Here is a 12,951-nt window from a genome sequence, read left to right as displayed (position 1 = left end):
CTAATGTAATTCACCATGCTAGGAGGTTAAAAAAAATCAACAATTTTCCAGTGGTTCCCTGTTCTCCCTGTTCTCTACCACATAGATGGTCCACTAAACACACGATGGCCACAAGGCCTGTGCTCAGGAGTCAGAAGCCTGAGTGAGAATGGTTCCTCTAAACTGGGTGCCTATGACTCATGCCTACAAATCTAGCAAACTAAGAGACACAGATCTGGAGAACCCCAGTTCAGTCAGCACAGGCAGAAAAACCTGAGACTCCATCTCAAAAAGCTGGGCTGGAGGCATGGCTCAAATGGTAGAATTCCAGTCATGAGCAAGCAAAACAAGTGAGTACAAGACCCTGAGTTCAAAAGAAACAAAGTTTCTTCCACCTGGGTATGTTTCCTCTACCAGGATATGGGAGATACCTCATAAACCATTTCCTGACATAGAGGGGGCATCCTGCTTCATTTTTAATAGGTCATTTGGTTTGTAACACATTTTGCTGTTAGAGAGAGTGTCCTGCCTCCTCTGTAGAGCTCTTGAGAACTACTCAGAAACAGGCATAAGACGGGTTGAGAATGACTCAGAAATGGCAGCCTGACTACATTTGGAGGAATTCCATGAATTCAATGAACCTTGTAATGTGTTCCCTACTTAACTTAGGGACTGGAAAATTTAACGTTCTCATAATTAGAAATGAAATGTGTGCACGAATGAAAGGGAAGTGCATGGGGATGCAAACCTGTAATCCCATCTATGCTGAAGGATGTCGGCAGGATATTTACAGTTTGAGGCTAGCCCCAGACAAAAACAGAAAACCTCCTCTGAGAAACAAGCAAAACTTGTTGGAGCTATAGCTCAAGTGGTAGAGCACCAGCCTAATAAGTTTGGGGTCCTAAATTCAATCCCCAGTACTACCAAAAAGAAAAAGAGTAATAAAGAAGACAAATAAGGGGGCTGGGAAGGTGGCTCAATGGTAGAGTGCTTGCCTTGCATGCATGAAGCCCTGGGTTTGATTCCTCAGCACCACATAAGCAGAAAAAGCTGGAAGTGGCACTGAGGCTCAAGTGGTAGAGCGCTAGCCTTGAGCTGAAGAGCTGAGGGACAGCGCCCAGGCCCAGAATTCCAGCCTCACAACCAGCAAAAAAAAAAAAAAAAAGACAAATAAAGTATAAGACGGAAACGATGTATTTTTCTTTTTCTTTTTTAGTGATTATGAAAGAAATGCTTAGAGGAAAAAATGCTTGCCATTTAGAAAGATTCGGACAATGCAGAATGGAACAAGACAGAAAGAACAATGGGCTAGAACTGTCCATTCTGTTTTGCACACCATGTCCTTGTGGGATGGGCTTTTTCCTGCTCTTCTCACCAGGCCAGCTATTTGCAAATGGTTGTGATTAGCGTACTTGCAAAAATATTTGAGCTCTGCTTTTTTCAATGGAATATTATAAACATTGTTTCATGCTAAAAGATTTTCAATGGCAGCATAATAGCTCATTTTAGATTTTGCCTAAACTACTCAGCTATCACAATCTAGTTTGAGGTTTGGGTGTTCCTATGTGTGGGAGTGCATATATGGTTATCATAAAGAATCTTGTGATGAAGGTGTAAGGAGGAACTAGTAAGTCAGCTTAGCCTTTGTCTGACATATGTCACCCTTGGAGGAGGCCAGTGGCTGACCACCAGAAAAGCCACACAGAATTAAAGAAGAAGCTACAGGTGGGCAAAAGTGACATCAACAGGAGTGGACTATAGCTAGGGGCCACAGAGGAGGGACACAGAAGGGGAGCTGCGGCTAAGACCCATGAAGCCTGAGGAAGGAAAAGAAGAGCCAATCAGGTACCAGTGAGGGAAAGAAAGAACACTTAAGGCCCCAGACCACACTTACCAGTTGTTGCCACGGTGGACACAGGGCCCATGCGCTGCCCCTGGTAGATTCCGTACAGGTGCATCTTGTACTTGCGCCCAGGCTCCAGGTTCTCCACAGTGGCCTCCCTCTCCTGGCCTCCAACACGCACCACCTGGGGCCACCCATCACTGTCCTTGTACTGGACAGTGAAGGAGTCAAAGTGGCCCTGGGGGACGGTCCAGGAGAGGCTCAGGGAGTCTGGAGAGGATCCTGTCACGGTCAGCTCTCCCAGGCGTGGCTCCTCGGGGGGCTCTGGTGCCTCCGTGCTGGGTTCTGTGGGGCTGGGCGTCTCTTCCTCTGTGGCTGAGAGAGAGACAGAGAAGGTGAGGCAGAGACCTCGAGTCTTAGGGTGGAGAAGCCATGGCTAGTGGAACCCAAGGTCAGCTCAGAGAAGTCCACCCTTGGGACCTGATAGTCCTGATCAGCTGACCTCTGATAAACATGCCCAAGCTCCTAAGTGAACTTGGAGGAACTATTACAGTCACTAGCACAGCACAGATACTAATGGTCCTTCCCTGCCCAGGAGGACCTGGAAATCAACTCAAGGGGAAAGCACATGGGGCCACAGCCACAAGAAGGCCTGTGGGTGCAGACCAATGCCCAGACACCACTGTTTGCTCACCTGTCAACAAAGAACAAGAGGACACCTCTCCTAGATGGTTACATCCTAGAACTCCATTATCTACTCACCCGTCACCCCAATGGCAGACACGGGGCCCACGCGCTGGCCGCTGTGGACGCCATACAGGTTCATCTTGTACTTGTGGTCTGGCTCCAGGCCTGAGATGGTGACCTGGTCCTCATGCCCTGGCACCCTCACCACCTTGGGCTGCCCGTCCCCGTTCCTGTACTGCAGCAGGAAGTGGTCAAACTGTCCCTCGGGGACCGTCCAGGAGAGGCTCAGGGAGTCGGGGGTGGTATCTGTCACTGTCATCTCTCCCAGATGTGGCTTAGGAAGTGGAGGGCCAAGGGGCTGCTCTTCAGGGACTGGGAAGAGATATAAACAGATTGTTTCCTATTACTAGGACAAGGTGCTGAATCTCTCTGGTCATAAGGTAGGCTGGTTCTGGGGGTAATTTGACCTCAGAGCTTTGGCACACACTCCTCTAGCCTAAACATTCTTTCCCTAGATGTTTGCACAAGTCATGGACATATATCCTTTTTTCAAGATGACCTTTGACTACCCTATTTAAAAGTTCAGTTCTTCAGCTGGGTGCTGGTGGCTAACATCTGTAATCATAGCTATTCAGGAGGCTAAGATCTGAAGACGAAGGTTCAAAGCCAGACCAAGCAGACAAATTATCTCCAAGTAACCAGCAAAAGAGCTGGAAGTGGAGGTGTGGCACAAGTGGTAGAACCCAAAAAACAGAAAAACACTCCCCAAACCAATAATTAAGTACTGCTACGTGCTAAAAACAAGGCCAAACCTCAAAACCAGCATGCTCACTGCAAGAAGATAGACCTAAAAGAGTAGGAATAGAAATTACATGATTCTCTTCATAGGAAATGTCTAGAAAAGACTAATCTATAGACATGGGTAAACTAACAGTGTAAGAATGGGGAGGGATGGGTCTGGACCTAAGGCTTCTTTTAGGGGTAGTGGAAAAGTTCCAGAAGCTGATTGTAATGATACTTGTACATTATGTAAATATGCTAAATGCATAAGTTGTATGCTTAAAATGGGTAATTTTTTTTTTTTGGTCCGTTATGAGGCTTGAATTCTGGGCCTGGGCGCTGTCCCTCAGCTCTTCAGCTCAAGGCTAGTGCTTTACCACTTGAGCCTCAGCGACATTCTGGTTTTATGGTGGTTCATTGGAGATAAGAGTCACATGGAATTTTCTTGCCAGGGCTGTCTTTGAACCATGACCCTCAGACCTCAGCCTCCTAAATAGCCTCCTAAATTATAGGCGTGAGCCACTGGCGCCTAGCTTACAATGGGTAAACTTTTTATGGCACACAAATTATGTAAAGATAAAGCCAGACTGCTCAAAGGACTTTGAAGTTTAATTGGGGAGGAGAGCCACTGGAATTTTGACAAAGATTACGTTGACTCTATAGATTGCTTTGGAAAATATATTAACAATATTAACTTTTCCAATCCATGAAGATGGGATGTCTTTCCATTTATTTAGGTCTTTTTATTTTCATCAGTTTTTTATTACAGTTTTCGGTGTCAGAGTCTTTCATCTCATTTAAATTTATCCTTAAATAATATTTTGGATGTTACTATGAGTGGAATTATTTTCTTAATTTCCTTTTCAGACTGGTCATTGGTGGTATAGAGAAACACAATGTATTGGGCTGGGAAGGTGGCTCAGTGGTAGAGCACTTGCCTTGCATGCCTGAGGCCCTGGGTTCGATTTCTCAGCACCACATAGACAAAAAAAATAAAAAAGCCAGAAGTGGAGATGTAGCTCAAGTGGTAGAGCGCTAGCCTTGAGCTGAAGAGCTGAGGGACAGCACCCAGGCCCAGAGTTCAGGCTCACAACTGGATCCAAAAAGAAAGAAAGAAAGAAACACAAGGTGTGTATGTGGTGATCTCATACCCTACAACTTTGTTGGATTCATTCATTTACTAATTTTAGTGGGTTATTTTTATGAATTTTGTGGCACTGTCTTTATATAGAACCATGTCATCTACAAATAGTGAAAGTTTTCTTTTTAAATTTGAATGCCATTTATTTATTTTTCTTGCCTAATTACTCTGCCTAGCACTTGAGATATAATGTCAAACAGTATTGGTGAAAATAAAAATCTTTGTTTAGTTAAAAAATAATAATAAACTGGGTGCTGTAGCTCATGCCTATAATCCTAGCTACTCAAAAGACTGAGATCTGAGTATCTCAGTTCAAAGCCAGCCTGGGCAGGAAAGTCTGTGAGATTCTGATCTCCAATAAACCACCAGAAAACTGGAAGTGGCACTATGGCTGAAGTAGTAGAGAGCTAGTCTTGAGCTGAAGAGTTGAGGGACAGTGCCCAGGCCCAGAGTTCAAGCCTCACGACCAATCAACTAAATAAATAAATAAACCCAGAATATTTCACATGCTATGCAAGTTCTGTACTACTGAAGCTATAACCCCAGCCCATAAAAAAGAGCCTTTTTAAAAAGAGAGGGGAGGGCTGGGTAGGTGGCTCAGTGGTAGAGCGCTTGCCTTGCATGCATGAGGCCCTGGGTTTGATTCCTCAGCACCACATAAGCAGAAAAAGCCGGAAGTGGCAGTGTGTCTCAAGTGGTAGAGTGCTAGCCTTGAACTGAAGAGCTCAGGGACTGTGCCCAGGCCCAGACTTCAGACCCCGGGACTAGCAAAAGAAAGGGGGGGGGGAGAGAGCAGATCAGGCAGAAAGACCAAGAGCTGACTTAAGAATCAGGGTGAGGTTTGAGAAGGTGGCTCAGTGGTAGAGTGTTTGCCTTGCATGCATGTGGCCCTGGGTTCGATTCCTCAGCACCACATAAGCAGAAAAAGCTGGAAGTGGGACTGAGGCTCAAGTGATAGAGTGCTAGACTTGAGCTGAAGAGCTGAGGGACAGTGTCCAGGCCCAGAGTTCAGGCCCACAACCAGAAAAAATAAAAAAAAAAAAAGAATCAGGGTGATGGATACATTGAATACCCTTATGTTAACCTTTTGGATATGCTTGAATTTTTTTTTTTTTTTTTTTGGTTGGTCGTGGGGCCTGAACTCTGGGCCTGGGCGCTGTCCCTCAGCTCTTCAGCTCAAGGCTAGCGCTCTACCACTTGAGCCACAGTGCCACTTCCAGCTTTTTTCTTTTTGCTTATGTGGTGCTGAGGAATCGAACCCAGGGCATCAGGCATGCAAGGCAAGCGCTCTACCACTGAGCCACCTTCCCAGCCCCTTGAAATTTTTTTAATAAGTATGTGTTGAAGATATTAGTTAATATTCTTTAGAATGTGTCCAAATTCCATAAAAAGAATTCCCTCTAGAGTTCCCAGAAGAAGCAGAGAAGGGGGATTGGCAGCCCAAGATGAGCCCAGCCCTAATCTGGGATAAGGCTGTCCCTGCCCTACCACACCTGCCCTGAGGCACTTGGCTGATGGAAGTGGGTTGGATCCTGGATCTTTACTGAGGAACTGGCTCTACTTCCTGAAACCCAACAAAGGGAACCCTCTTTACCCTCACTCACCGGTGTTGCCTATCGTGGACACAGGGCCCACGCGCCGCCCCTGGTAGATTCCGTACAGGTGCATCTTGTACTTGCGCCCAGGCTCCAGGTTCTCCACAGTGGCCTCCCTCTCCTGGCCTCCAACACGCACCACCTGGGGCCGCCCATCACTGTCCTTGTACTGGACAGCGAAGGAGTCAAAGTGGCCCTGGGGGACAGTCCAGGAGAGGCTCAGGGAGTCTGGAGAGGATCCTGTCACGGTCAGCTCCCCCAGGAGCGGCTCCTCGGGGGGCTCTGGTGCCTCTGTGCTGGGCTCTGTGGGGCTGGGCGTCTCTTCCTCTGTAGCTGAGAGAAGGAGATAGAGAAGGTGAGGTGGAGGCCTTGAATCTTAGGGAGAAGGACAGAGAAGCCATGGCTAGTGAAATCCCCAGGTCAGCTCAGAGAAGTCCACCCTTGGGACCTGATGGTTCTGATCAGCTGACCTCTGATAAACATGCCCAAGCTCCTACGTGAACTTGGAGGAACTATTATGGTCACTAGCACAGCACAGATACTAATGGTCCTTCCCTGCCCAGGAGGACAAAAGTCAACCCAAGGGGAAGCATAGGGGCCAGAGCCCCCCCCCCCACAGCAGGTCTGTGGGTGCAGACCAATGCCCAGACACATTGCCTGCTTAGTGACCAACCAAAGAGTAAAAGGATCCTACCTCCTGGTTGGCCCCACCCTGGAGTTTCCAACACCCACTTACCCGTCACCCCAATGGCAGACACGGGGCCCACGCGCTGGCCGCTGTGGAAGCCATACAGGTTCATCTTGTACTTGTGGTCTGGCTCCAGGCCTGAGATGGTGACCTGGTCCTCATGGCCTGGCACCCTCACCACCTTGGGCTGCCCGTCCCCGTTCCTGTACTGCACCAGGAAGTGGTCAAACTGTCCCTCGGGGACCGTCCAGGAGAGGCCCAGGGAGTCGGGGGTGGCGTCTGTCACGGTCAGCTCCCCCAGGCGTGGCTTGGGGGGAGGCTCGGGCGTTGTGGTAGGTGCTTCTGAGGGCTCTTCTTCTTCCTCACTTTGCGACACTGAACATGGAGAGGGGAAGAGTTTCAGAAAGGGCTATGACCCCAGGAACTTTACTCTCCACAGGACCCTTCTAACTCTCTGGAAAGATGCAAGCTCAGAATTTCCCTCACTCACCTGTAACAGCCTCAATCTGGACAGGACCTACGCGCTGTCCGTCATGGAAACCATATAAGGTCACCAGGTATCTGTGTTCGGATTCCAGGTCAGTGAGGGTGATGTCAGTCTGGTCGCCCTCTGTACTGACCACTTGGAGTTGCCCATCTCTGTCTGTGTACTGGACCTCAAAGGAGTCAAATTGTCCCTCAGGTACCATCCAGGAGAGATGCAGGCTGTCGGGCATGGCCTCCTCCACTGTCAGCTGGCCCAGGCGGGGCACAGCCACGGGAGGGCTTGGAACCTTAGTCTCAGCTTCGTATTTTTCCCTGGAGTCTATTCAGAGAGACAGGTAGAGATGATTACTGATTGATTCCTGCTCAATGGATACTTTGGAGAGGAGGGCGAAGGGGAAGGAAGAGATCAGCAATAAGAGGGTCTGCTTCTGTTATATTTGAATAAATTTCCAAAGAATTATATGAAGTGTAAGAATACAAACAGAAGATACCACGTATTAATGACTAGTTAAATAAAATTGAAAAAAAAAAGCAAAACTATATTGAAAGAAAGCAGATCAGATCAGAGGGTGCAGGGACTGGTTATAGGGAACAGACTGCAAGGTTTACAAGGAAACTTTTTTTTTTTTTTCCTCTGTGCTTCCACTGACGCTTGAACTCAGGACCTGCAGTTCTTATTTGGATTTTTTTCATTCAAAGCTGGTATTCTACCCTTTGAGCCACACCTGAACTTCCAGCTTTTTGCTGATAAACTGGAGCTATAACTCTCACAGACTTTCTGTCTGTCTGGCTTCAAACCTGGTTCCGCCTCCTGAGTAGCTAGGATTATAAGCATGAGTCACAAGTACCCAGCAAAGGAAACTTGTCAAGTGGTTATAAAGGCTTTAAATCTCTCTTGTGGCATGGTTTGTGATTTATAGATTTGCTGACTCATTGATACTGTAGGTAAATGGTGCTCCAGGAAACTGACCCCATCCCGAAAAGAAGGGAAATGGGAAGTTGAGAGACCTTTGTTCCCTCAGGCAGACCGGGAGAGCTAGGTGGAAAAGAGTCACAAAGCATTCCAGCAGTCTCTACACTCACCAGTTGTGGCAATGGCAGAGAGAGGACCCACACGCTTGTTGTTGTATAACCCATAGAGCAGCAGCTTGTACCTACGGGCAGGGTCCAGGCCCGAGACGCTGACCTCCCTGAGGCTGCCCTCCACCGGCACCACCTGGGGCTGCCCGTCACTGTCCTTGTACTGGACCACGAAGGAGTCAAATTGACCCTCTGGAACTGTCCATGAGAGGCTCACAGAGTCTTGGGTCACACTGGTCACCTGAAGCTCTTCCCCCAGTTGAGGTTTGGGGAGCTGCTTTGTTCTGGTATGGTCATAAGCATCTGGGGTCTCTGAGATGGAGACAAGGACAAGAAAGAGCTGAGCTCTGTCTACAAGCTGTGATTGGTCAAAACAGAATCCAACAAGGACGCAGGGTGGGTGAAGGGAAGCCACCACAAGTGATCACCCGTTTCCCTGGGCCTCGGAGGAGCAGAGCAGGGCCCTGCAGGGGACACTCCTCACCTGTGGTGCCGTCTGCAGTGAGGGGGCCAAAGCGCTTCTTGCCCAGGAGGCCGTAGAGGAGAAATTTGTACTTGCGGCCAGAGTCCAGGGGGGCCATGGTGGCCGAGCGCTCGTGGCCGTCCACAGGCACCACCTGGGGCCCATCCTTGCCCTTGAACTGCACCACAAAAGAGTCGAACTGCCCTTCCGGGACTGTCCAGGAAAGGCGCAGGGAATCTGTAGTAGTGTCTGTCACCCATAACTCCCCAAGGCGGGGTGGGCTGGCGTCATCTTGGGCAGCTGACAGAAAGGAAAGATTCTGATGTTTATTTTTTTCCGAAATGACTCTTCAACTGCCTTCTGTTAGTGTTGGAAAAACCCAGAACTGCCCAAATGGTTAGTGCTTCCCCACATATTTTTTATTACCCTTCGTCTTTGCTACCATCTCCAGCTGGCGTCTGCCACTCTCCAGTAGATTAACATGGGGAGGGGGTTTCTGGCATGACTTATCCTGGGAAGAGATCCCTTAATTTCCCTCCTCATTGCATCCCTCTTACTTACTGGCCAGGTTCTTCCCATCTCTTAGAGAATGTTTCCCCAGCAGGACATGTATCTTAGACTTGGTGTCCATCTAGTTCCTCTTACTCAGAAGTGTGGTGTGTGTGTGTGTGTGTGTGTGTGTGTGTGTGTGTGTGTGTGTGTGTGTGTGTGTGTGTGTGTGTGTGTGTGTGTGTGTGTGTGTGTGTGTGTGTGTGTGTGTGTGTGTGTGTGTGTGTGTGTGTGTGTGTGTGTGTGTGTGTGTGTGTGTGTGTGTGTGTTGCAGAAACTGGGGCTAAAGTGGGAGGAAGGCTGAGACGGAGAAGGGATCTGATGTTGGCCAAAGGAGCCATCCCAGGCCTGGGAAGGAGCTGGCCTGTTGCCTTCCTGGACAGCAAAGCCTCTGACAACATTGTTATTGTGAGAGGTTTTCTGGCAACAGGGAGCCCCCAGGGACAGGGGAGGGCCTGGACTGAACCCCAGAAAGGGCACAGCTGGGTTGGGTTCTTTATCTTTCTCTTTGTAAGGCTCTAGAAGGACAGAAGACAGGAACCTCAACCAGAGGCAGCTGTAGGTAGGACCAGATGGGTAAGAGCTGACATGAAGGACAGAGGACAAAATCTGAGGCAGGGATGGGGCCACAGGCCAGAGGAAAAGGTGCCCCTGGCCACCTCCCTCCCTTTCCCAGAAGCCCACCATTCATCTTCCAGGAAAGAGCTCCCCAATTCAAGAGAAGTACACACAATAAGAAATACTAGCAGGGGAGAGTAATCCAAGATCTGGCCCCATTTGTTCTGGTTCTTGTCTGCTTTGGACTGAGGTAAGCAGATGGCTTTTCAAACCAAATAGAAAAGCTAGGGTGTTAGAGGCTTAGCTCAGTTGGTAGAGTGCCAGCCATTGAGTGAAAGCACCAGGTACCCAGTTCAAGTCCCAGGCCCAGACTAAAAAAAAAAAGTAGCTAGCATTCTACATTTGGAGGGAAGGCTGGGCCTCAAGGATCAGCGTGTTGGGCCCCTCTCACCTGTTTTTGTCTCCACAGAGACTGGGCTGCGTCGTCTCCCATCCCACATTCCAAAGAGCAGGAACTTGTACTTGCGGGATGGCTCTAGGTTGGAGACAGTGACCTCTCGCTGGTCTGCTGCCACCGGCACCACCTGGGGCTGCCCATCCCTGTCCTTGTACTGGACTATGAAGGAGTCAAATTCCCCCTCAGGGACTGTCCAGGAGAGGCCCACGGAGTCCATGGTCACATCTGTCACTGTCAGCTCCCCCAAGCGTGGTTCCACGAGGGCCTTGGAGATGGGTGCTGGTGGGAGGGGATCTGGGATCCAGAAGACAAAGAGCAGGGCTGAGATCTGTGAGGCGAGAACTCCTGGGCTCTGCTGACCTCAAAGGGACTGGGAGCTGCAATGTAGGGTGTGCTACGGCAAGCCATACAGAAAGCCAACCGCGACATCTTAGAAGCACTTGTGACTTTCCCACCAGTAGAAAGCAGATATCTTTTCATATCACCTTAGAGTTATTTCAGAAACTTCAAAATATTGTTTACATGAGCTAATACAGAAGTCCAGAGCCGGAAGCCACTGGCTCATGACTATAACCTTAGCTACTCAGGAACTGAGACCTGAGGATCTTGGTTCAAAGCCAGCCTGGGAAGACAAATTGGAGAGCCTCTTATCTCACATTAGCTAACAAAAAACCAGAAAGGTAGCTTTGGCTTAAGTGGTAGAGAGAATCATCCTTGAGAAGAGAAGCTAATGGGTAGATCTGGGTGCTGACAGCTCATGCCTATAATCCTAGCTACTCAGGAGACTGAGATCTGAGGATCACAGTTCAAACTCAGCCCAGGCAGGAAAGTCCATGAGATTCTTATCTCCAATTAAGCATTAGAAAACCAGAAGTGGTGCTGTGGCTCAAAGTGGTAAAGTGATAGCCTTGAAGGAAAAAGCTCAGAGACAGTGCCCAGGCCCTGAGTTCAAGCCCCCTGACCAACAACAACAACAAAAAAAGGTAAGGGATAGTGTAAGACTCTGAGTTACAGCCCTACTACTGACACAAAGAAGGAAGGAGGGAAGGAAGGAAGGACGGAAGGAAGCAAGCAAGCAAGCAAGCAAGCAAGCAAGGAAGAGAGGGAGGGAAGGAGGGAGGGAGGGAGGGAAGGATGACAGAGGGAAAAAAATGTAAGTCCAGGTATTACCAAATTATAAATTCAAATATTTAAGAAATGTTTTTAGCCGGGTGCTGCTGTCTCACACCTGTAATCCTAGCTACTCAGGAGGCTAAGATCTGAGGATCATGGTTCAAAGCCAGCCTGGGTAGGAAAAGTCTATGAGACCATTATCTCCAATAAACCACTTAGAAAACCGGAAGTGGTGCTGTGGCTAGCCTTGAGCTGAAGAGCTGAGGAAGAGTTCAAGTCCCATGACTGAAAAAAAAATTGGTGACCATATTGTTTGTGATGATGTAAAATGTCTGTACATATTTGAAATAGATACAAGTTTTAAAAAATATTTTCTATCTACAGTTGGCTGTGGAATTTGAAGATATGGAGGACTGAGTGTAGAGCCACATAATTTGTGTCTCTGGCAATCTTACACATTTCATTTTCTAGATTTTAAGATGTTGCTCTGAGATGGAATAGGGATTTCACCAGATGCTTTGGCACAGAAAAATCATGATGAACCTATGCCCAGGAAACCATGAGGGCTTGGAGGAAGCCAGGGCCCGAAGGAGAGGGCGGCCTTCTGGAGGGATGCAAGTGGAGTCAGCCAGAAGGGAGTGAGACACAGGCCAGGCAATGAGGACCACTGAGAAAAGATTCCGGGATGTGTGTTGACAGAAGGGGGAGATGGCAGCTGTGTTAAGTCACAGCAGGATTGTAAAGAGAGGGGAAGGAAATAGCTGTGTAGTCAGAGTGTTGAAGAAGAAAGAATGAATTTAGGCCAAATGGAAAGATGACTTTCCAGCTGGGTGAACCGTGGAGATGGGAAAATCACCGGAAGGTGACAAGGTTCCAACCCCAGAGCTTAGCAAATAGACTAGAGTGACTGTAAGCCTGGGAAAGGACGTGCAAGGTCACTGACAGGACCTTCTCAGGGAGGGATGGAAGCACCCAGACAGAGCTAGGAGTACAGTCCTGGGGAGAAGATTTGGGTAAACACGGGTGGGAAGTTCCTTGCCCCCTCTTACCCGTCACAGCTACCACAGAGAGGGGGCCCACACGCTGCCTGCCACGGAGTCCATAGACATTCATCTTGTATTTTCTTGCAGGCTCCAGATTGGGGACAGTGACTTCCAGCTCGTCTCCAGCCACGGGTACCTCCTGGGGCTGTCCATCTCTGTCCTTGTACTGGACCATAAAGGAGTCAAACTGGCCCTCAGGGACTGTCCATGAGAGGCTTACAGAGCTAGGGGTCACATCTGTCACTGTCAGGTCTCCCAGGCGTGGCTCAAGTGGGGGCTCAGTGGCTGGAGGGATCGCTTCTGCTTGCTGGTCTGGTACAGAGATAGTAGAGGACTATTAGAAAAGGAATCCCCTTTTATCTTGGTAGTAATTATGTCTGCTAACTTGAGTACCCACAGGTGTTTTGATGGGATTTTTAAAATATAATTTTACTGTTATTGGTAAAGTGTTGTACAGAAGGGTTACCATTTCATAAGTCAAGTTATGAG

At 48.5% G+C, this 12,951-nt stretch overlaps 1 protein-coding gene across 5 annotated transcripts in view; it reads right to left on the bottom strand.

Annotated features, from left to right (window-relative positions):
• Tnxb (tenascin XB) overlaps positions 1-12,951 on the bottom strand; it is a 67,196-nt gene that overhangs the window by 20,616 nt on the left and 33,629 nt on the right. For 3 of the 5 annotated variants that reach the window (XM_070024071.1, XM_070024073.1, XM_070024074.1), the window contains 9 exons: positions 12,469-12,774; positions 10,301-10,600; positions 8,764-9,042; positions 8,283-8,591; positions 7,204-7,518; positions 6,762-7,088; positions 6,035-6,358; positions 2,585-2,881; positions 1,874-2,197 (listed from right to left, as the gene is read on the bottom strand). In XM_070024071.1, coding sequence (XP_069880172.1) covers positions 1,874-2,197; positions 2,585-2,881; positions 6,035-6,358; positions 6,762-7,088; positions 7,204-7,518; positions 8,283-8,591; positions 8,764-9,042; positions 10,301-10,600; positions 12,469-12,774 — 2,781 coding nt within the window. Of the gene's footprint in view, positions 1-1,873; positions 2,198-2,584; positions 2,882-6,034; positions 6,359-6,761; positions 7,089-7,203; positions 7,519-8,282; positions 8,592-8,763; positions 9,043-9,303; positions 9,325-10,300; positions 10,601-12,468; positions 12,775-12,951 lie in introns of those variants that run through there. The other 2 variants (XM_070024072.1, XM_070024075.1) reach the window with 2 other exon arrangements.

This window comes from Dipodomys merriami, unplaced genomic scaffold (assembly GCF_024711535.1).
Source record: "Dipodomys merriami isolate MVZ:Mamm:240054 unplaced genomic scaffold, mDipMer1.0.p SCAF_16, whole genome shotgun sequence".
Classification (NCBI taxonomy): domain Eukaryota; kingdom Metazoa; phylum Chordata; class Mammalia; order Rodentia; family Heteromyidae; genus Dipodomys; species Dipodomys merriami.
This window is presented reverse-complemented; position numbering and strand designations above follow the sequence as displayed.